The sequence below is a fragment of the Manacus candei genome, unplaced genomic scaffold (genome assembly GCF_025592945.1).
Source record: "Manacus candei isolate 608988 ecotype Guabito, Panama unplaced genomic scaffold, ASM2559294v1 h1tg000017l, whole genome shotgun sequence".
NCBI classification, from domain to species: Eukaryota; Metazoa; Chordata; class Aves; order Passeriformes; family Pipridae; genus Manacus; species Manacus candei.
In genome coordinates this window covers 6,424,843-6,445,937 of record NW_026138065.1, presented here as the reverse complement: position 1 = coordinate 6,445,937, position 21,095 = coordinate 6,424,843, and the positions used below count along the sequence as shown (strand labels likewise).

At 35.4% G+C, this 21,095-nt stretch overlaps 1 protein-coding gene across 3 annotated transcripts in view; it reads left to right on the top strand.

Moving 5' to 3' along the window:
• The window catches only part of AKT3 (AKT serine/threonine kinase 3), a 151,806-nt gene that overhangs the window by 8,671 nt on the left and 122,040 nt on the right, over nt 1-21,095 (top strand). For 2 of the 3 annotated variants that reach the window (XM_051783342.1, XM_051783343.1), the window contains exon 2: nt 4,129-4,283. In XM_051783342.1, coding sequence (XP_051639302.1) covers nt 4,238-4,283 — 46 coding nt within the window. In that variant the 5' untranslated portion in view covers nt 4,129-4,237. Of the gene's footprint in view, nt 1-4,128; nt 4,284-16,886; nt 17,081-17,538; nt 17,621-21,095 lie in introns of all 3 variants that reach the window. The other variant, XM_051783344.1, reaches the window with a different exon arrangement.

The window sequence follows — 21,095 nt, the reverse complement described above, 5'->3', positions numbered from 1 at the left end:
TCATGAAGTGAGCTGGTTCTTCTCCATATTGCTCTTATTCCTAAAGTACAAGATGAAAACTGAGGTGGTGTGGGATAGTTTTAACCACAGCTTGGGAAAACTGTGAGCCTCAGCTGAGGGATCTGGAACTCTGTTGCATGTAATAGTTTCTGCTTAATCTTTGGTCAGAAAGTTGCCTTTGCAACCTCTACAACTAGAAACTTATAATACTAACTCTTTAGAAGTGTGCTGAATTGTTTTATCTAACACTATAGAAGTGGCTTAATAACTTCCCAAAGCAGAAAGGGGAAGTTTTACATTTTTTTTGAGATTTAAAAAAGAAAACCCAAACCAGCAGGTGTGTGCATAGAATCTCTTAGGTTGGAAAAGACCTGTAAGATCAAGTCCAGCCATTAACCTAACACTGCCAACTCCACAACTAAACCATGTCCCTAAATTCTTCACATCACTGACTGTAATGGAGTAAATTTTTACACCTGCATGAGCGCAGGCGGTAGGTTGTTGTATGTATTATGCATGTACGTGACTGTCTGATACTGTCCCCAGAATCCAGACAATATACTGTTGGAAAAGTGTCTTCCATCCGAGTTCTGTCTGATAACATGCGGGATAAAAAAAAAAAAAAGCAATCCAACCTGTTCTTTAGTTGCTGGAACATATAAAAAACCAAATTAAGTTCTTCCCTGTAGGAAACATCTGTAATGCAAAATATGTTCAACTTCAGTTCTTATATATTTTTTTTCCCCCGTTTCTGTGGGTTCATCCTATAAAGCAGTAAGGTAAACTGTAGAAATTACTACATACAAGCCACTGAAACTTGAAGTACATTGGGAGAGCAGAGTTGATTGCTAACCAGTATTTAAGTTCTATGTCAGATGTGCAGAATAAACATGTCTTCTTGAAGTAGTTAAACTATAGTTGAAATACTATTTTCATGTGAGAGTTCTTGTTCCACGTGTTTCAGACAACTTCTTTACATTTATACACAATTTTTTAGTACATCTTCAAGAAAGAAGGTTTCTGTATGACTATTTTTCATTAAGGTCAGTTTTTGTCATAAGAAATATTTCTTACAATTCCGCTCTTCTTGAGCTTTGCTGAGTGACTTTCAGAGTAAAGGAGTACAGCTTTTAGAAAGTCTCAAAGGAATTTAATAAGGGATAATATGACAGATGCTCACAAATGGCTTCTTGAAAGTGTAGTGTGAACATAGAACCTTTACTTTCATTAGTCCTTTAGTGCTTTGATTTATCTCCTTCAACTTCCATTGTAATTCAGCTTGACTTTTAATTACCCATTAATGGAGCAATTGGTACAATCGTACAACTGTTGATAATTCTAAAGTTGTTTCTGGTAATACTGTGAAACTAAATTGGAGATAATGTAGTTAATTTTGTCACCATATATATGTGATTTTTGTACTTTGTGGGATTTTGTTCAAAATTCAGTAAAGTAGTAAATGTGATGGGTGGCATGCAAGTCTACAGACATACACTTGAGGTTGTTGGGACGCTGTCTGACATGAAAATCATGTCATAGATCAAATTTTCGTTATGTAACACTAAATCAGTGGGTAAATAGAGAGCTTCAAACATAAATTAATTCATTAAAACTGTGTATCTACTGAAATCATGAACTGATTGATCAGTATGTGGACATGAATGATCAGTATGTGGGCAGACAAGATTATTGCTCCTTAGTACGGAGGTTAATTTCTTATCACTGTGTCTCTACCAATAACAATAAATTATTTCACTTTTCACAAGTGCACACCATAATTGGAAAGGACATTAAATTTGCCAAAAGAGTAAAACATATTGCAGCATATACCAGCCCAAACTAAGTACTGAATGCTACATTGCTTCATGTATTTTTATAGGTGGAAAAAAAAATTCAATTGTGATTGCTTCTTAAAGAATGCAGTGAAAGTCTTGTAGAAAACTGAACTTAAGCTGCGTATTTGGAAACTGATGTGCCTACGCTTCCTTCACAGAACAGCTGCTCCTAGGTCACAGTTGTTTGATACCCACCTCTGGGCTTTGTAAAGATTTATGTGTTTGTAATAAGAGCTGATACTGTGCCGCAATGATCCAGAACAGCGAAACAGCAACCTGCTTTCAGGCACATGTCTTAATCTGTCAGATCTCTTTTCATGCACAGCTGATAGACTTGCTTATCTCGTTTGAAGCATGCAAACAAAAGTTCTGATAACGTATGAACCAGAAATTAACTCTCACATTAGTAAGGTGAAGGATGTGGAAATGTATCCTCTAATTATTTCTACCATACCAGCTTGCATATAATAGGATGTTTTAACAGATAAAGTTAGTCAGCTCAATTAACATCAGTAAAGCAGTTTCATGTCCTTCCAAAAACTTGTATATAACATCTTCTTTTAACTCTTATGAAAGCTTAAACAGTATTTAAGTCTTAAGGGAGGGTATAGTTGCATGAATGCAGAGTCTGGTGTCCTTCTAGAGACAACAGGGTATGATGCCAATGCGAGAGGTTGTGTGTCACCTGCACAGGTGTTACTGTCATATCTGCCAGTGCCGTGGGGGTGTCTTAGAGACACTGTAGTCAGTGCTACTTCAACTTTGCAGTATTAACGAGTTTAGCATTGTGGTTTTTATTTACTTTTATGCAGCTGAAATACTGTGTGTTTTCAAACAATAGTTCAGTGAAAGAGACTGAAAAAGACACCCTTCAGTGTTTCTGTAAAGTCAGGTTGTGCTGTATTTTTTTTGTTGCATATCACTTGAAAAAATACTTATACCAAGTTTTATTTTGCATGCTACAGCATCCATACAGAAGTAGCCTTCCATCTAGCTGCTGTGTGGTGCAAATACACATTCTTCAAATGATAAATAAGAAATAACCCGCATGTCAGTAATGGTTCAGTTTTTAGCTTGTAATTGATAGCATTAAAACAGCTTATTTCCCAGTCCTTTCTTCATTCATTTGTTGCACAGATAGGTTCTAGCACAGCCATATTTGTTTCTGTTGTGTTTATATTTGTTGGTCCGTCTGCTAAATGGATATTTATGGGCTGCATTTCATAACACTGAACTTGTAGGTTCCTGTTCTGTGCTAGCACTGTGTACATGCATGCTCCTGTGTATACAGCTGTAGAAGGGTGTTGCTCCACCATCAGAAAAATCCCATTTCTTGTTTTCCCACCCTTTTTTGGATGAGCATAATTTGAATGCTTCTGTTTATTTTGAAGGATGGAGGGGAAAGGCAGTTTGCTGCCAAAAGGAAACCTCTCCTGCCCTCTGGCATCTTTTCCTACTTGATTTTAGTGCTATTTATCTCTTCTTCACAGCTGTTAGGTACTCTGGGAATGTGGTGGTCAAAAGAGAGAGTTGTGGCTTCTGAGAGTGGTATGTCCTGTTCCAGGACTAACTTCCCTTCTGTGTTCTGCAAACTGAGCTTTGTAGGGGAAAGAGCACTCCTGTCACTGCCTGGCTTAAAGCTTTTGAATGTGTGCTCCTTCTTTTCATAAACTAAACATTGGTTTGTTTTTTTTTCTGGTTTGTGTACTTAGACATTATGATGATTTTTTAAAAACTCATGTAAATTAAGGATTTGTATTGGCTATAAGGAAGTTATAGTGGAAGTAGGAAGAATGTTGTAATTCTGTAGCCTTTTTTTTGTTTGTTTGTTTTTAAGCTTCTTTACAGGACTTTTCCTTCCACTTTCTTGCACTCTTGATAGGATCAGTGTACCCATAATAAAGGAACCACTTGTCCATTGCACAGATTCTGACAAATGTTGGAATGGGTGAAGCTCCTGTGTGTTCAGAGTTGGACCTGTGGATGAGTACTAGCAGCCTTTAATTTAAGAGCATCCTGTGTGTTAGTGGGAGAGAATTCTGTTGTGCGCAATTTATGAAAGTGCCGTATGACTTAAATTTTAACACATTCTGCTTCTTTTTAGTGTTGCAGTGTTCATGGAAAATGTGCTGTAAGACTCAAAACTTGATTCTGTTATATGGTTAATTAAAAAAAAGGCAGATTTTTAATGCGAGCTCAGTCAGTGCAATACATCAACAAAGACTTTTTTTGTTGGCTGTCAAGTGAGAAAAACAGAAAAGACTTAAATGCTTTCTCTAATATTTCCTTCCAGGCTGACTCATCAGTAGAAATTGTGAAAAGCTGTAGAAAAGAAGCCAAACCGACAAGCTGATAACTCAAAGAAATACTCTTTTGAGTTGGGGGTTCAGAGTGGAGTCATCATGAGCGATGTTACCATTGTGAAGGAAGGCTGGGTACAGAAGAGGGGTAAGTTCTACCTTTTAATGGAAGGTTCTTCTGATGTATCGTACACTGTGAGCAATGGTATTACATGGTTACACATATGAACACTCTTGATTTTTCTTCAGGTCTGCAGCAAGTTAATCTGACCATATGGAATTAGCGGCCATTAAGGCCTTGGTGTTGTTAATACTTAACCCTCAGCACTGCCTCTGTTTATAGGGGTAACTCACAGTGAAGAGGAAGTTGGGCTCAGTAATTCCCACTTAACCTTGTTGTTACAGCTGCTGTTACCTGTGTATCAAACTAAATAGGCTGTTGTGGCAGCTGAAAGAGGTAGTAATACAGGTGCCAGTAGGCACTTGCCTGGAAGCTGCTGCAGATGTGCTACTTTGTGTGAAATTTCCTACATGCCAAAATCATTCAGTGTGTTTCAGCTTGTATTACAAATGCAAGTAGTCTCAATAAAATCCACATAGTACTTACATAAAGCTTAGCATGCACCTAATTACTTCACAGACCTGGAAGTCATATGATTAAAGAATAATTATAAACTAGTCTAAACTATGGTTTTCTCTTATTTTTGAATTCCTGTGAATTCTTGAGATGTCACTTTATAATGTGTCCGCATGTGATTTACACATTTGGGAAGGTTGCTGTATGTTAAGCTTTGAATGGGAAACTTCTAGAAATACCTGGCATTTGTACATGTAATGAACTTTGAATGAAATCTTCCATGCTTCATGCTGCTCTGCTTTAGGTTGTGGTTGCACATATAATTATTTCCAAAAGAACCACAATCTCTCTCGCAGAGAGAAGGTGATCTGGATTTTAGGGTGACTTATGCCATGAGTTTCTGTGATTCTAGCCCAGAAAGATTTAGATTGAAGTAGTGGATACAAAATTACCCTTTAATTTACAAAGAAATGCTTTGTTTCAATAGCAATGTGTGAAGACAAAAATCATTATTAGCTTTGTTATTGCAGATTGACATTAAATGTCAAGAAGCCAAGAGAATAAGAGAATAAGTTTATTATTCTTTTATTGTTCCTACATAAATTGTATTTCAGGCTGCATTGTGGGTATTGTAGATGAAAATGAGCTAAACTGTGAAGCTTAAGGCCTACTTCCTATTTTGGAGTATATGCTTATATTTATAACACATAAAATTTTACGTGGCAGGAACTATATAAAATTTTCAATTATTTTTCCTTTCTATCTTGTTGTTGTTTACTCAGTTTGGGGATCTGATTTCCTTTTTCAATTGTTTCATATAAGTTTCTTTCAAATAACTAGAATGCTTCAACTAATTTCCTTTTACGTGACATCCATTCCTTCAAGTCTTATCGCTTATTCTTATTACACCCTGGTATCAACTCTGTGAGCACTGGATATGCATATATTAATCACCAGGGGCCAGAAAAGGACAATGTACAATGAAACTCAATGTCTTAATATTTGAAATTCTGAAATGTAAAATAAACTTTTTCTCCTTATGCTGTTTTATTGTCTATTAATTGAAGAAAAACCCACTGAGTTCCCATTTTCATGTTAGTTTTGTTGGTAATTGTTTTCTTTTCTAATAAAAGACATTTCTTGAAATGTATTTTTCTTTATCTTAAATAACTTTGAGTGAATTTATGGTTGTGGGCTTGTTTTTTTTTTAATTTCTTGCAATAGATAACTGTAGGGTTTTAGTGGTTTAATTATTTTTTTTATTTAGATCTAATATTGTCCTTAATTTTCTGTGTCTGACTTATTCTGGTTGTTGATGGGTCAAAGTGTTTGTTTTGATTGTTTCTGAAAACAAAAAGAAAAGTGCAGTGTGTTTTACAATGTAAAGAATTTGTAAGCATTTAATTCAATGGTTATACATTTCATGTAATTACAACTTTGACCTTGCTCTGGAGCAAGAGAATCGAAGTTGTTAAGTGCATTTTTTTAAATGTTACCAAGACAAAGTATCTAACTTTAATCTTAATTCTTAAAATTGGAATATGCTCAGTAGACACTTCTTATTTTGGTAGCTACATATTCTCTCTGTACTAAGAAGCATCATGGAATTGGGTAAAGCTGCCTTGCTTCCATAAGCTAACATGCTATTACAGTTTTAAAGTGAATTCTCTGATCATCAGCACTTGATACTCATTGGCTCAGTTCCCAGAGTTGTTTTGGTAGGTACAAACTTGGTTCCACCTGAAGGAAGGGGAGCATGGGATCTCTTCTCCAGGCGGACACCAAGTGAACTCCAGCCCCAGTGACCAGTCCTTTGGACTGCCCTGAACCACATATGGTGCACCATTCAATCTGAGACTCCAGACTGAATTTACCTTGAAATAAATCTTGTAAACCCTACCTGCTGGGAACATAGGGATCTGAGCATCAGCTGCTTCAGTTGACTGATCTGTTTCTATTTTGCCAAATTACTTGGTCGTGTGGATGTAGCCTTGGACTTTTTAAAATTGTCCCTTTCAGCAGTCAGAATGGTCTGTGATGCAAGAAAAAAACTCAATCCCTCTTTGTGATTCACAGCCCAGTCAAAGAGTATTAGGATGACTTGCAAGTATGGGGATGAAGAATGGTTCTGAGGAGCTGTCTAATGAGATAGGTCATTACAAAGGCGAGTTAAGCGAACTGAATGTAGGAATGAGAGGGGAGGACTAAAAGTTGAGCTGGGGATCTCTCTCTGAATTGAGATTCTGCTAGAGAGAGGCTAGAGAAGATAGGGTATGTTTAGGGCACTGCAATACAATTCTTAATGTCTGCGAAATGCAGTAAGAAAATGTTTGCATTATTATCCTTAGTGCTGTATCCATGCCAGTAATAGAGGGCCGAGGGCTATATGCTTGTAGGCTTTTAACCCTGCTGTTGAGCACTGAAGAATCCTATGTGATGCTACATAGTTGGCTTCAGAACCCTGTTTTTCTATGTGTGTTTAAATGAGGAACCCATTGAGGTATTACTGTTTTACTCAATGTTAAGAAAATGCCAGAGTTAAATTTATTTATGATCATAGTTGGGCTTTGAGTAGTCTTTAGGGAAAGATGTTTCAGTGTGGTGAGACAAGATGATACTGAGGAAGAGTATACTGTTATGTGTGAAAGGTCAAATGGGCAGAGATGACAGGCTGGAGGTGAGAACTTTGGACAACAGAGGACAGAAAACCCAAAAGGAAGCAATGCCTGAGAAGCTTGGTGAACCTCAGGTGCAGTCAGGTCCCATCTCACAGATAAAAGGAGACCCTGAAGCACAGTGGCTGGACTTCCCTGAGCAAGTAATGCAGCCCAATGAGAGCAGATTCAGAGAATGAAATAATTGGTAATAAGGATTTGATACCTATCAACAGTGAATGCATTTGCAAAGTGAAGTGGGTGTTACTTTGGACCATCTCCTGTTTGCTCCTGTGCCCCTTTGGCACTGGTAGTGCTCCTGGAGTGCATCGTGTGACTTTTAATTTCATCTCGAAGGAACCAGGTTTGTGCACTCTGGGACTGCTTCATGCAGCAACTGGAAGTGCATAACTATGGTGATGGGAAGATTTGTTGCACAAGTGCTCTCCTTATCTGAACTAAAGTGTTAATTCAGATGTACCCTGTGAGATGTCAGAACTTGTACAAGCGGAGAGCCAGTGGAGCAGTATCCTTAGAGCTGAGTCTCTGCTCAGGCAAGAGAGGGGTAGGAATGTGTTTTGTATGGATGGTTTTATGGTTGTAACTTACAATCTTAGATCTAGAGATAAGAACCAGGTATCTCATGGCCTGCGTGCATGTGTGCTGCTGCAAAGATATTCTTGCAATTCACCATCTCAGTGAGGTTAATAATTTTTCTTTTTTTTCTGTTCTCCCCTTATTCTTGTAGCCAGATTAGGAGAGAGAGGGGTTGTCTTCCCTTATGAATTTACTTTTTAGATGACACTAACGTTTTTCTTTGTAAGGCATACAGATGAAAGGGAAGTGATTTTGGCTAAAACTCCTAAATACAGTGACCTGAACGTTGCTGCTGAGATGCAGAAATTAAACATTTGGCATTTATGCAGTTAGTGTAAGCACTGTGCAGTAATTGCTGAAATGACTTTTACATTTTGGATTTGCTTATAAGTGCAGTGTTTTGCAGTGGTTTTTTTTTTTTTATATTATTGTAAGAGCTAGTATTTTTAATTTTACTTAACATGCTTTCACTGTATTTACTAATTAAAATTTAGTGTTTTATTAGGGGGATATGTTTTTAATTTATCAATTTGGAAACAGCTGGTTTTTTACATGGATGAACATGCTTAGTATAATTAAGCTATGTTATTACAAAAGTGAATTTTATGCATATAATTCAGCTGATATTTTTTTCTTTAAAACCACAGTTTCCCAAGTTGTAGAGTTGACCTTGTCTGTGGTCTATAATAGTCACAACGATTAGATTTAAGAATCATTAACAACTATGGTTAATTGCAACCTAATTTCTTTATATATAAACTGTGCACAAGACTTCAATTAATTTAAACATATGAAAAGGTTTAAGAGTCTTCGTTATCATGTTATTGAAAGATCATTTGGGACAAAGGAAAAATTGACAAAGATGCCAACTTTTTAAAGAACCCAGTTTTAAATTTAATGTGTCAACTAACTTTTTCTTTAATTGAATGAGTAAGGTTTTTTGGGAGGACGTACCTAGTGTGTGTTGCATAACAAGATGGCTAAATCATTATTTAAAGATGAAGCAAAATGGTGTCTGTTTAAGTTACTGCTTGTGTTGTCATACTTCAATTACCATACCTCTGTTTGGGTTTCTCTGTTCCAGTGTGTTACACTAGATAATGCTGTTTGTTGTGGCAATCTTTGCATGGGTTACATCATTTATTTTTACCCAAATTTTATTGAATAGATAATGTATCTGACTTGGGTTTGGGAGTGAATTTAATATAATCCTGCAGTTTTCAATGTCCTCATTTTATCTTTCAACACTCACCTGAAGTACAGAAGTACTAGTGTTCAGAGGGAACTGAAGTACAAAATTGCTGTGGCTTAACCATAATAACTTAAGAAGTTTGATGTAATGAGATGGTGGTAAAAAAACAGATGTCATGAAGCTTTCCTGTAATGAGATTGTTCTGTAAATAATGGATCACTGAAATACTGTAATATAATTTTCACTCAATTTTTTTTTGTTTTTCTTTTTTTTAATAATACAGCCATTTGTAACTTCTTAGTATCTAAACTTGAAGTAGTGTTAATATTTCTAAACCTATACAGTTTGTAGGATAAGATGTGTTTGATTTACTATGATGAGATTCACTCAACTGCTGGTCTGTTTTCATTTTTGCGATTCAGGATACGATGCAGGTATCATGGGATTTTAAGAAATAACCATGTGGAAAATATTTTCTGTTGTTATATCTACTATCAAGAAGAATACATAGTGTAGTGGAATAAATCTGTTGTTCCAAATAGGAATACAATTGTTCTTTAAAGTACTGATTTTTAATAGTCTTAGGGTAACATGTCTTTTCCCCTCCTCCCCCTGGCTCAAAACCAGAAAAAGAACTGTATTATTTCATTTAATGAACATTGAGTTTTACAGTTGAACCAAGACCAAACAGATGTTAATTTTGGAAATACACAGTGGAGACTGAGTTCATGTGATATGATGTTGGGTGTGGTGTGTTTTGGTTTTTTTGTGTGTGTGTGTGTGTGTGTGTGTGTGTGTGTGTGTGGTTTGTTTTTTTGTTTCATTTTGTTTTGGGTTTTTTGTTTTTTTTTTTTTTTTTTTTTGGAGGGGCATAAATGCCTTGATTGAAAAATTAATCTCAGAAGTTATGTTATTAATTGAGTGTTATTCACAACCTGTCAGAAATCTTGTTTGCAGATTGTCTAAATTATTTGAGCAGTTTAACACACCTCTAAGAAAGACAAGTCTAAATAGACTATGTTGAACATCTGGTACACAAAGTAGAAGAAATTTAAACAGTTTTTTTTCTAATTATCTTAGCAAATAGTAGTTTAAGGTGAAGTCTTAATTGATGAACCACTTGAAACTAAATAAGCCTTTCATATTGTAATTGTTTTACTCTAATTCTGTGTAATTAATAGAAAATGTGAGTTACTGTATAGTTCCAATAAAATATATGAATGTAGAACAGACGGTTCCACGTGGACCAAAGAGAGAAAAATTCACAGTGCAAGCTTTCTAATATCCATATATGTAAGCTAGATTTTTTTTTTTTTTAATTCCAAATAATTAAGAGATTGCTGTATCATGCACTCAGTGTAGAAATGGATTTAGGTAAAACTGTAAAGTTGCTTGCAGTCAGGGGAACCTCATACACAGGTTTTTTTTTCTTTGCTTCCACATACACTTTGAGCAGAGATCTCTGTATTTAGAGACTGTTTTCCTGCAGCTACCCCACTGGGAGAGAAGGGCCTTGGGCGCTTCCTCTGTCCCACTCACTCTGTAGTTGGCTACCAAGGTCTTTTTGAAATAATTACAACCTTTTTAACCATACTTGTCCTTGAAAGAGGATCAGAACCGTATAAAAATCCTAAACTTGATGTAAGTAACCTGAGTGTGGGGTGTTCTCTTTGCTAAAGAGAACTTTATTACAGGTACTTTTTAGGTAATAAATGAGTGTAGTTTTTGCAGCTCTCCACATTGTATTATTACTAGTTTCTGTGGTTAAAGGTGGTTTGCTATAGTAATTGAAATGCAGAGTATTTTAAACAGTCTCAAAATTTTCTCTGCAATATCCTTGCTGAATGCCAGTTTAGATAATAGTATGTGGTTGATCGATTTTTAAATTTCTAAAATTGTTTTTGTTTCATTTTACCTATAATACAGACTGTTTTCAGTTTCTAAATGGTTGTACAGTTGTGATTCTCATTGGTAAATATGGTGCTCTTCTAGATGCAACTGTATTGTAGATGACAGTGGGTAAAATTCTGTGCCTGTTCTTTGATTGCTTGTATTAGTTCCTGCCACTAATACATCAGATAGAAGATACAGTAATATATTCAAAGGGAGGAAGTGTGCAATGTCTTGCACAACAGGGTATTATTAATGTGGAACATACTTATGACTTTGAGCTTTCTCAAATCCTGAGTTTTATGGTAGAAAAGTGCTATTCCTGACAAGAACAGGTTGCTTGTTACATAGGGAAAATACCTAGGCAATGGGTGTTTTTGAGTATCCTGGACACACTGGCCTTACATGTTCTTGTATGTCTGTTCCATTTCCTGTATAATGAATGCTGCCTGGTTGCTCATGTTCTGAAGGTTTTTTCCATTCGTACAGGTTTCTCTTATTCATACCAGTTTGTTACCCATGAGGGCAATACTTCTAAAGAAGCAAGGTTAAAATATTCTCTGTTGCAGGGATGAGGGAAGCAAGATGTTAACAATTCGTTGCCCTTATCCTGCTCACAACCCTTTTGGCTTGGCAGTACCGCATGCCCAGCAAATGTCCAATGTTGGGGAAGAATTTGAGGAACCGTTTTGCAAATACATGTTCCTTTTTTCTAGATAGATGTAGAAGTTCGTTTTCAAATTGATGACTGTCTTGACTTTGAGGGTAGTCTTCCCAAAAATATTTAATTACAATATAGTAGCATCCAGTTTCATTAGTTGTTACCATTTTTACATTGAAATTCGAAACTCTATAATCCCAAGTTATTCGTATTTGAACAGTTGAAGTGTAAAATATTTTAGTGAGCATAACTTCCTAATGGGCTTTAATCAACATTGTCATGCTAAGAAAGTTACTGAAACAGAATAGTCTTCATAAATGGCTGCTAACTGGGCCTAGATACTGAGAACCACACCATCAGCAAGAGATTTGAGTGCTACTGGATACAAGTGCTCTGTGCTTTTCGTTGAGATAAACTTGGGGACAACTGTGTTTGTAATGAAGAAAGACATGTAAGATGGTAAATTATGTAAAAAATTGGGCCAACAGTGTCTTAAATTTGGCACTCAGTGTTGTGGGAACCTAAATTTGTCCAAGTCACAGTTTCCCTCAGATAAAATGGAAATAGTATTGTTACTTCACCTCAGAGACTTCCTGAATGTGAGTTTGTTTATCCTTGAGAAACTTTTGAGTGCCTTACATTATGGTATTCAAGCTTTTTAAAATATGATTTTATGTAATTAAAATATAATTTTTATATAGGAAGTAAAATGAATCTAATAGTTGAAGTTCAGCCTGAAGGAGAAGCAGTAGATTTTTTGGGTTTTGTTTATCCTCCTGACATGTTGCAGAGGAAGAGGTTAAATCACTTAGGTCATACGAAGGGAGGAGTTGTTAAGAAGATGGAAAAATCTTAAGGTTAGTTCTTTTGTGGCGTGTCTTCCAGAGAGACTGGAGGAAACTACTGAACAATGATCACTGGGAAAGAGTAATCCATAGGAACATGACAACATCTCTACCTATGCTTGCACACTTTTGACCCGATGAAACTGTGTAGATGGATTAGTGATATAATTTCTATGCACATGAAAATACTTACAAAATATTGTGCTTTCATGTAGCATCTTTTGCTTTACTTTAAATCTAGTATTCACTCACTTTGTTTTGAACTGTGCTGGCTTTTATAATATCATGCCAGTCTATGTATGCTGACTAACACATTGGATACTTTTCTGAACAAGTTTATTCTTGAGAAACAGCAGCAACTACTGTATTTTAATTAGAAACTTGTGGACTTGCCCCTGATAGATGCTGTTCCATGTTTGCTTGAAATTTATGTTAAGTGGAATCTGTTGCTGAAATGGGGAAAGTGTCATGTTCTCTTCTTGCTCTGTTGTGTTGTCACTTGTGCTCATAATGGTGACATGGTGAATCATGCCAGGAAATTTATCTGGATGAAAAGGAATCTATTTTTATTTTCCCAGCTAACTTTCAGATGGATCATTTCCCTGACCTGACTCACTGTGTAGCTGCATGAACAGTAGTGCTGGCACACATGGGAATGGGCGAGCGGCCACGTGGAGGGGCAGGGCATCTCCCTCCTGGTGGCAGTTCCTTCTTTGCAAGGGTAAACTGGCTACAGAACTGCACCTAGAATTTAGATTATCACTACCACCAGACTCTGGCACAACTAGTTTGTATTTCAAGATGTTTTTCTTTGAAGTTCTTGTTTAGAAAAGGACCACTGATTTACTCTCTGTGCTAGTCCTAAATGTGATGGAATTAAAAAATGCCACCAGGAGGTTAGCTAGTTCCTATTCCTGTGTGGTTTTGGTTTTTAAACAAACATAGTTTTTTGGCAGAATAGTGACTTGGCTAATGTCTGAAGTGGTTCCTTAATCCAAGTGATACAGTAGCTATGTAATCCTTTTCTGTTTAGAGTTTGAAAGCTGTTTAAAAACAGTATTTTAACCAAAAAAAAACCCCAGAGCTTATGACAGATAGATACCTTTCTGAGGCTAGTGAGTTGTTGGCTTCTAGGTATTACTCAAGATTAAAGTTATACTCAGTGGTTCTCAGAGTTCAGAATATACGCACTGTCTTGGTGGACAATCAGTGAAACTTTGGGTAATGTTAATTTGTAAGCCTCTTGAGTTTTCTTATGGAGTTTCTGTAGACTTTCTGCTACATTTGGTAGAATTCCTGTGAAGTAGATTTTGTCTGAAATTCATTCTTTGCAAACCTACTGCTGAGTTTGCTTGTTTATATACAAAAATTTGGAGAATAATCAAGCTCTTTAAGATTTCAGCTTGCAAAGTGGATATTTTAAATAAATTTTTTGTTGTAAGCATTTGTATTTGGGATCCCTTTGGGCAATTTTCAGTCACAGTGAGGATCTTACAAGTTTAATTTACGCCATGTGCATAGGATTTTGTGTGGAACTACAATTGGCACAAAGTGGTTTATGTAGAGATGATGAACTTTTCCCTCACCTGATCCAATCATCCTTTCTCCAAAGGAGACAAGAAATTGCTGTTATATGCAGCTCTGTGGACAAACATGCTGGTAATAGATGATATTAGATGAAATGGATAAATTTCATGGCAAATGAAACAAACAAAAAAGAGCCAAAAGCCCCAAACCAACCCAACCCAGCCCTGCTGTTTTTAAGGATCCTTTCGAACATTTTGTGTTCCCCTGCACCCTCTCCAGGGTAGAGAAGAAGATAGCTGCAGGTAGTATTCAGTCTACAAATGAAGACTTAGAGAAACAGTTATGGTGATAGTGCATTTTTTGTGGTATATAATAGCTGTGTAATACACATGTATGTATTAGTCTCAGTGAGATATGTATTTTGTACCAGCCTCCCAAGTATCAGTGTAGTCATTAACAGATAAGGACACAAATGTTGAATGTATTGGTAATGAGGTTTTAAATAATCTACCATAAATAGGTAATATTTATTATTGTTATTTGCCTTTGATAATAAAAACTTGACCCACTCAAACAAGGTCACATTCTAGAAAATTCTAACATTAATAGGTATTTTGTGTGCTTTTGAAGAACATACTTCAATAATTTAACTTATTCTTATATAAGAAGTGAATTTGTGTTTGTTTCTTTTAATGAGTTTTGCTGTAAAGAAGGTAACAAGTTGGTGCGCTAGAGCTGGGTAAAATAAATGAGGGGAAAAAAGTTTTTTATTGAGAGGCAACATGAGTACCGAAGCGTCACTGTCTAGTCACCCATAGTGTGTCTGACTTTTCCTTACAGAAGAAAAGTATCTCTATAATAAAGTGAGTTTTGCTGGATAGAAGATCACAGGTCATCATATTCAGTGAAATAATTGTCACTGGTAAATTACCTCACAATAGGCATTTGTATTTTGGTAGTAAATAGAGTCTTGCATTATAGTTCTAGCATATTAATAGCCTTTCCTTTCTTGCAATGTGCTATATTCCCTAAAAGCCATCTGTGGCTGGTAGACTGTTCCTGTCAATGTATTTGAAGCTTTAGCATAGAGGAAAACTTTATACTGATTAGATACATGGTTTATAAAAAGGGTGGCTTACCATGATCTCTCTTTTGCCAATTGACATATTTAAAAATGCTCCAAATAACTTCTCATCTTTGGAGTTCCTTGAAAATCTGTTTGTATTTCTTCACTTAGGGTGTGTATTTTTTAATACACAAACCAAGAAATTAATCCATTTATTAACATTTTAATCTTTCCTTAGAATAGATAAATATTAGTAATTACTCTCTACTGAGAAATTTGAGACATAGTGATTTAACCAGTGTTACACAGTATTGAATGCTGTTTAGAGCACACCATATAGGAAGAGAATGGTGTTTAAAAGTGCACCATCTGAAATACAAAAGGTTTTAGTGCACATAAAGCCTTACAGTGGCTTAAAATCAGAAAGATAGAACTCAACAAAGCATGTGAAGTTGGCAGTTTCCTTAAGTCCTCATTATGAGAAGAGATATCTTTTTTGTCAGTTTTAACTGTGTTGCTGTTTCTTTTTGACTGTGGAACGGTGTGAGCTGCTGTGGAGCCTGGTATATGGAGCAGGTACCAAGAGCAGTAAAGATCAGGAGGGCTTTCTCAGAGCCTGTTGTAAGGACAGTCCTCAAGGAAATAGCCTTTCATGCTCATGCCATGGAGAAGAGCACTTTTCTTTCTGAAAGAAAAATATGCATTGATGGTTTCAGCTTCTACCATAGTGAGAGATTCTGTTCCTAGTTTGAAATGATAAAAATGGAAGAATTGAAATGCTTTACAGATATTTTCCTTTTGGTTCATACTTTAACTCTTACTGGATATTCCTAGTGTAAAAGTCTGTCATTAGTTTTGCTACATCTGCCTCGGATACAGTTGTACCCTGGTCTTGTTTGAAAGAGTCCCTGGTAAAAGCTACTATTTTTTCATGGTTCTAAGCAGCTGATGAACCTGTCAAGAGTAGAGCACTTGATAAAATAGGAAGTATACAGAGGATGGAGATGTTTAAAAGATGGCTTAGATAGGCTGGGAAAGTGAGCAACTTTGGTGTGGAAATGAAGTAACTGTGTCACTAGGTGCAGCATCAAAAAATAAAAAAATAGAGAAAGTTTAATGTAAAGATAGGGTTTTGGAAAAAAAATACTGAAAGTTCACATTGGAGAGACTGGTAATTTTTAATTACTTTAAAACACATGAAAAGTCTCGATAACAAAGAAGAATTCCGTGGTAATTTCAGTAGCTTCTCTAATGCTGCAACACATCCTTGTCTTACACTGATTAGAAAATGAAATTAAATGAAAACTATTATTTTTTTGTTTGGGCTTTTTATTTGCTTTGTTTACAATCCTATTATGTAATTATAAGAGGAAAAAAAAGAAAAATAAAATTAATCCCTGGAAACTCTAAGCTCAAATTCTACACTGGAAAGTAAGGAAGTACAAGAAAAAAATAAATTTATGTGTTTCGGTAGTAAAGTGCCTGTCATCTGGGGATTTCAGTAAGGAACTAGTATTACAAATTGGCAAGGCAACAGTTTCATTTATGAACTAAATAAGATATGGTCATAAAAATCCATGTTTTAAAGACCAGGGTGTGAAACTTCAACTCAGATATTGCTTTCCATCTCAACATATGGATGTGAAAGCTGGAAATCCAACAAAGGTACAGACATCTAAATGCCTTTGAAAGCAAATGCCTTAGAAAAATACTATGTATTAAATGGAATGAATTTATAACAGATGCCAAGATTCATTAGACAGCTCAAAAACCCCTTGGCTCTAAAGTTATCCAGAAAAGAAGATGGAATTATCATCTGGAACATATGTTAAGAATGAAGCCAGAGCATCTGTCATGGAAAGCATGCCACTGGGCAGCTGGAGGAGCACACAAAAAGCACCAACTGAAAGAGTCTCTCCATTGAAAAACACCTAAGGTAAAAAAGTTGTGGGACATTGCACTGGATGCATAAGGAATGGCTCAGAGTAGAGAAAAACTGCACAGGGCTTTTTGGCTTTTCATGGGTTTGTTTTCAGTATGTATAAACTGAAGGTTTTTGAGTTGTTTTCTGCTAATATTGCAAATAGTGATTAAAAATTGAAGGTCGGAATTAAAAAGCAGAGATTAATTACAGTACTTAATTGTAATATATTTTAATGTATTTTAGAATTCGTATATAATTTCTTTGAAAAGAGAAAGAAGATTGTGTAATTAAATAAATCTTCAGATGCATTCCCACTGATTAGCTTAATATATAATAGAGCATTCAGGATTACTTGGATAAAAATCCAGACTTAATTTATCCAAGTAACCTACAGTTAATGACAGTACTATGGATTTCTTTTTATCTGAGAACACTTACTCTTATGTTTTCCTACTTTTTTAATTTTACAGGAGTTCTGGAATTTCTGAACCAGCATCTCTATGCAATACACAGTCTTTTAACTTGCCCTAGTATGAGCCTAACATTTTAAAGGTTTGTGTTGGAAACAGCAGAATTTAAATTTTATGAAAGACTTATAGTTGAAATGTAGCTTTCAAATCTGTTATCTCAATCTGTCTCTTTATCTTCTGTTATACAAAACATTTTATTAAAATGTAACAATCTGAACAAAGTTTGTCCAAAGTAAGCATTCAGTAATGTCTTAGACCTGGTTGATAGAATTGGTTTGTGTTCTTTTTTCCCCTAATGATATTGTAGGTGAAAAAAAAAATCTTCATTCAGGAACATGCAGGGACTCCCAAGCAAGTGTGTGTATGTATTATGGCTTTTTTTTTTTTTTTTTAATTTGAGTTGTTTGGTGTTTTTTCCCCTCATTGGACCATCTCACTAACTCCCAATCTAACATGGGGAGATCAATGTGTCCTGTGAGAAGTTTGAACAACTCATTCACCTTCTAGATGCATCTTTTGATTCTAAATAGTGAACTAAGACTGTTAGTTCCATTTAGGAGGATAACAGATTTAGGCAACATAAATAACTCCTCAAACATTTTAAAGGTTTATTGATAGCTGCAGCTTTTCTGTTTCTTCCACTTACAGTGTTATACTGATTATTTCTTAATGCCTCATAAAGGGGAGAAAAGCTTGCAAAGGCTGTTCAGCTGCACATACAGGCTCAATGTTCAGGAAACACAATTTGGTTTTACTTTTAAAATATTTACAGGTTGTATTTTTATCCACTTTACACATTTGGTGTTGATGGAGCTCAGTTCAGATGCCTTCCTCCGATGTGTTGGAGGTAAGGCATTTAGCTAGTGTTGGTCCTGCAGAGCCTACATGGTCACAGTTTTCTACTTCAGCAAATTCTACATCTGATTTTTTGTGTGATTAAGTCCACTTAGGATTGCAGGTAAAACTTTAATAAATTTTGTCAGATGTTGTCCATTCCACCAAATTCAGAGCAGATTTTGGTTATGTTATATGAAAAAATAAATCCAGCACACCATTGAATATCTCTTCTCTGTTTGTTTCCATGGCCGTTTGCTCTTTTGTATGCTTGGCAACTGAAATTTCTATGTATTCAGTTTGTAATAAAGTACTTTCAGTAGTATTGAAGGCAGGCTTATAAATAATGCCTCTGGAAATACAAGAAGTGAAAAGACATTGTGTCGTATACTGTTTCAAGTTATGTGTTGCCTAATGGTTTGAAATACAGCTGTCCCGTGCTTACTGCTAAAGATTTTTGTTGTACAGTATGTAACAATAAAAAATCTTCAAGAGCTAAAAATACAGGATTACTACATTCTTTGACCTGTGATCAGTGAGTTGGCAGGAGTAGCCTTGTATTGTTTGTTCAAGGTTTGTTTGAAGAGAACAATTATAGGATGATCATTAAAAATATTGACATATTATTTTTCAGGAACAGAGGATTAAAAACACATCTTGAAGAATGGGGGGTTTTAAGCATTAAGTTAGATTGCATTAAACAAAGTAGGAGCAAAAAGAAAACATTGTTTAAATCTTACTTTGAATTCCAGTTATTGAGGAAGTGGTTGTTTATTGAAATTGTGTATATTTCTGTGCATTTTCCTTGCAGTGTTTTGTTACAATATGCTACAAAACCTTAATTTAACAGAATCTTGATCACTAAGAAAGAGAGACAACCCTTCATGCAGAGAATCTCCAATAGGATGAAAGGAGATCCTTGGTGAATTTGTCAAAGACCGAAGACTTCATCCCCCCATTTTGATGCAGAGTCAAAATCAAACTAGACATACAGGGTAATAGTTTTGACTGAGAGGGTTTGCCGGGTTAGTGATCTTGAATGAGTGATTCTCTGGTTTGCATGGATGAGAGTATGTGGGTTCCCACATACTGAGTTTATGCCAGATTTTTTACTAAATCAGTTCCATAATAAAATTGGAATGTTTCAGTCTTTGTCTTTCTATTCTGTATGGTCACCATGCCTTGTCCCTGACTCAACTTTATTCCTTTCATTGCTGCTTTGAGATGTTGTTTTGGGAATTGCCCATGAAGGACTGGCATTTCATTCCACTTTCCCTTTGGATGTACTGCTGAATGTAGTCACTCCCTCCTCCCAGAAACTGTTTAAAATAAAATAAAAATTCCTCTCCAAACACGCTTTTCTTAAAATCTAGGTAATCTTGTTTGATGGTGATCCATGACTTTTATCAGTGTTGAACTTCTGATGATGAGAGTGCTTTCTCTGTATAAAAACTATTTATTGAACAAATGGAGACTTGCAGTGCAGATAAAAGTCTTAGTGGGAAAATGGAGGAGTGTATCACTTTCTCATTAACCTCACTAAGCTGGGAAAATTACTACAGTTGTCCGTATGTTATAAACTACCTACTAAAATAACAAGATAAGTTCAAAAATATTGGCCTGTGTTTTCATCAAGGCTGCCAACTCAGATGGGGTATTGATACATATTTATTGGACTTAAACATGTAATATTAGAAGAGATTTTCAGTGTTAAAATTGTCTGTCCCCCATTTTTATGCTGAGTCAAAACCAAAATAAGTCCATGCACAATGTTTGTCTTGAATGTTCTTGAAAGCTCCAGTGACTTTTTGACACAAAGTTGTTCTGCAACTTAACAAACTTTATTTGGATCAACTTTATAACAATATGTATTCTAAATTTCCCTGCTGATCAGTTTTTGTACTGCCATCTGTAGATGTGAAGCACAATTAATCACTGTCCTCCTTATGAGACTTGCATATTTTAAGATTATTATATTCCACCTTCCTTTTATTCCCTGCCATATTCTCTGTTTTAGGCTAAGGCTAGCCAGTTATTTTAAGTGTATTTCAAACTTGGTATTTTCTTAAAAACAAAATAAAAACTATATCATCTTGTTCTCTCAGGATCTTTCTCAGTTTAGCTCCCCTGTTACCCCCTTTTTTAATTTGTTAGTGCTCAATATTTGTAAATGCTGATATTTCAGGGCACTTATCTTTGCCTGATAGAAGGAATAATTTCTTATTTTAGTTTGTTTTTCCTTGATTTACATACAAAATCTTTCTTAATATGTAGCATAATGATATTTATCTCCTATGTTACTTGCCTCTTTTGTAACGTTGCATTGATTGTTCTTCACAGATTTTTTCTAAGACAATCAGATTTCTAAATCTGGACTACTTTTGTAAAGAACTCTTGCTTATGGGCATCTACTGTGACTGATTTGTAACTGGATTAATTTTTATTATTTATTAATAAAATATGTATTATTTTAAAAAATAAAATGATCTTTATTGTTCTGTATCTGATTTACTAAAAACATCCTTACTCCAAAGGTGTTTTATTGAGATGTACTAATTTGTTCTGTGGTGGTTTTTTATTATACCCAGATAAATGATCTCTTTGGTGTGCCTGTGACATTCAGCTCACTGATCAGTAAAAACAGATTTCAAGGAAATAAGAAGTGGAGAATTATTCTTCCTTCTATGATTTAAAATGTTTGAAGGGGAAAAAAAACATCTGAC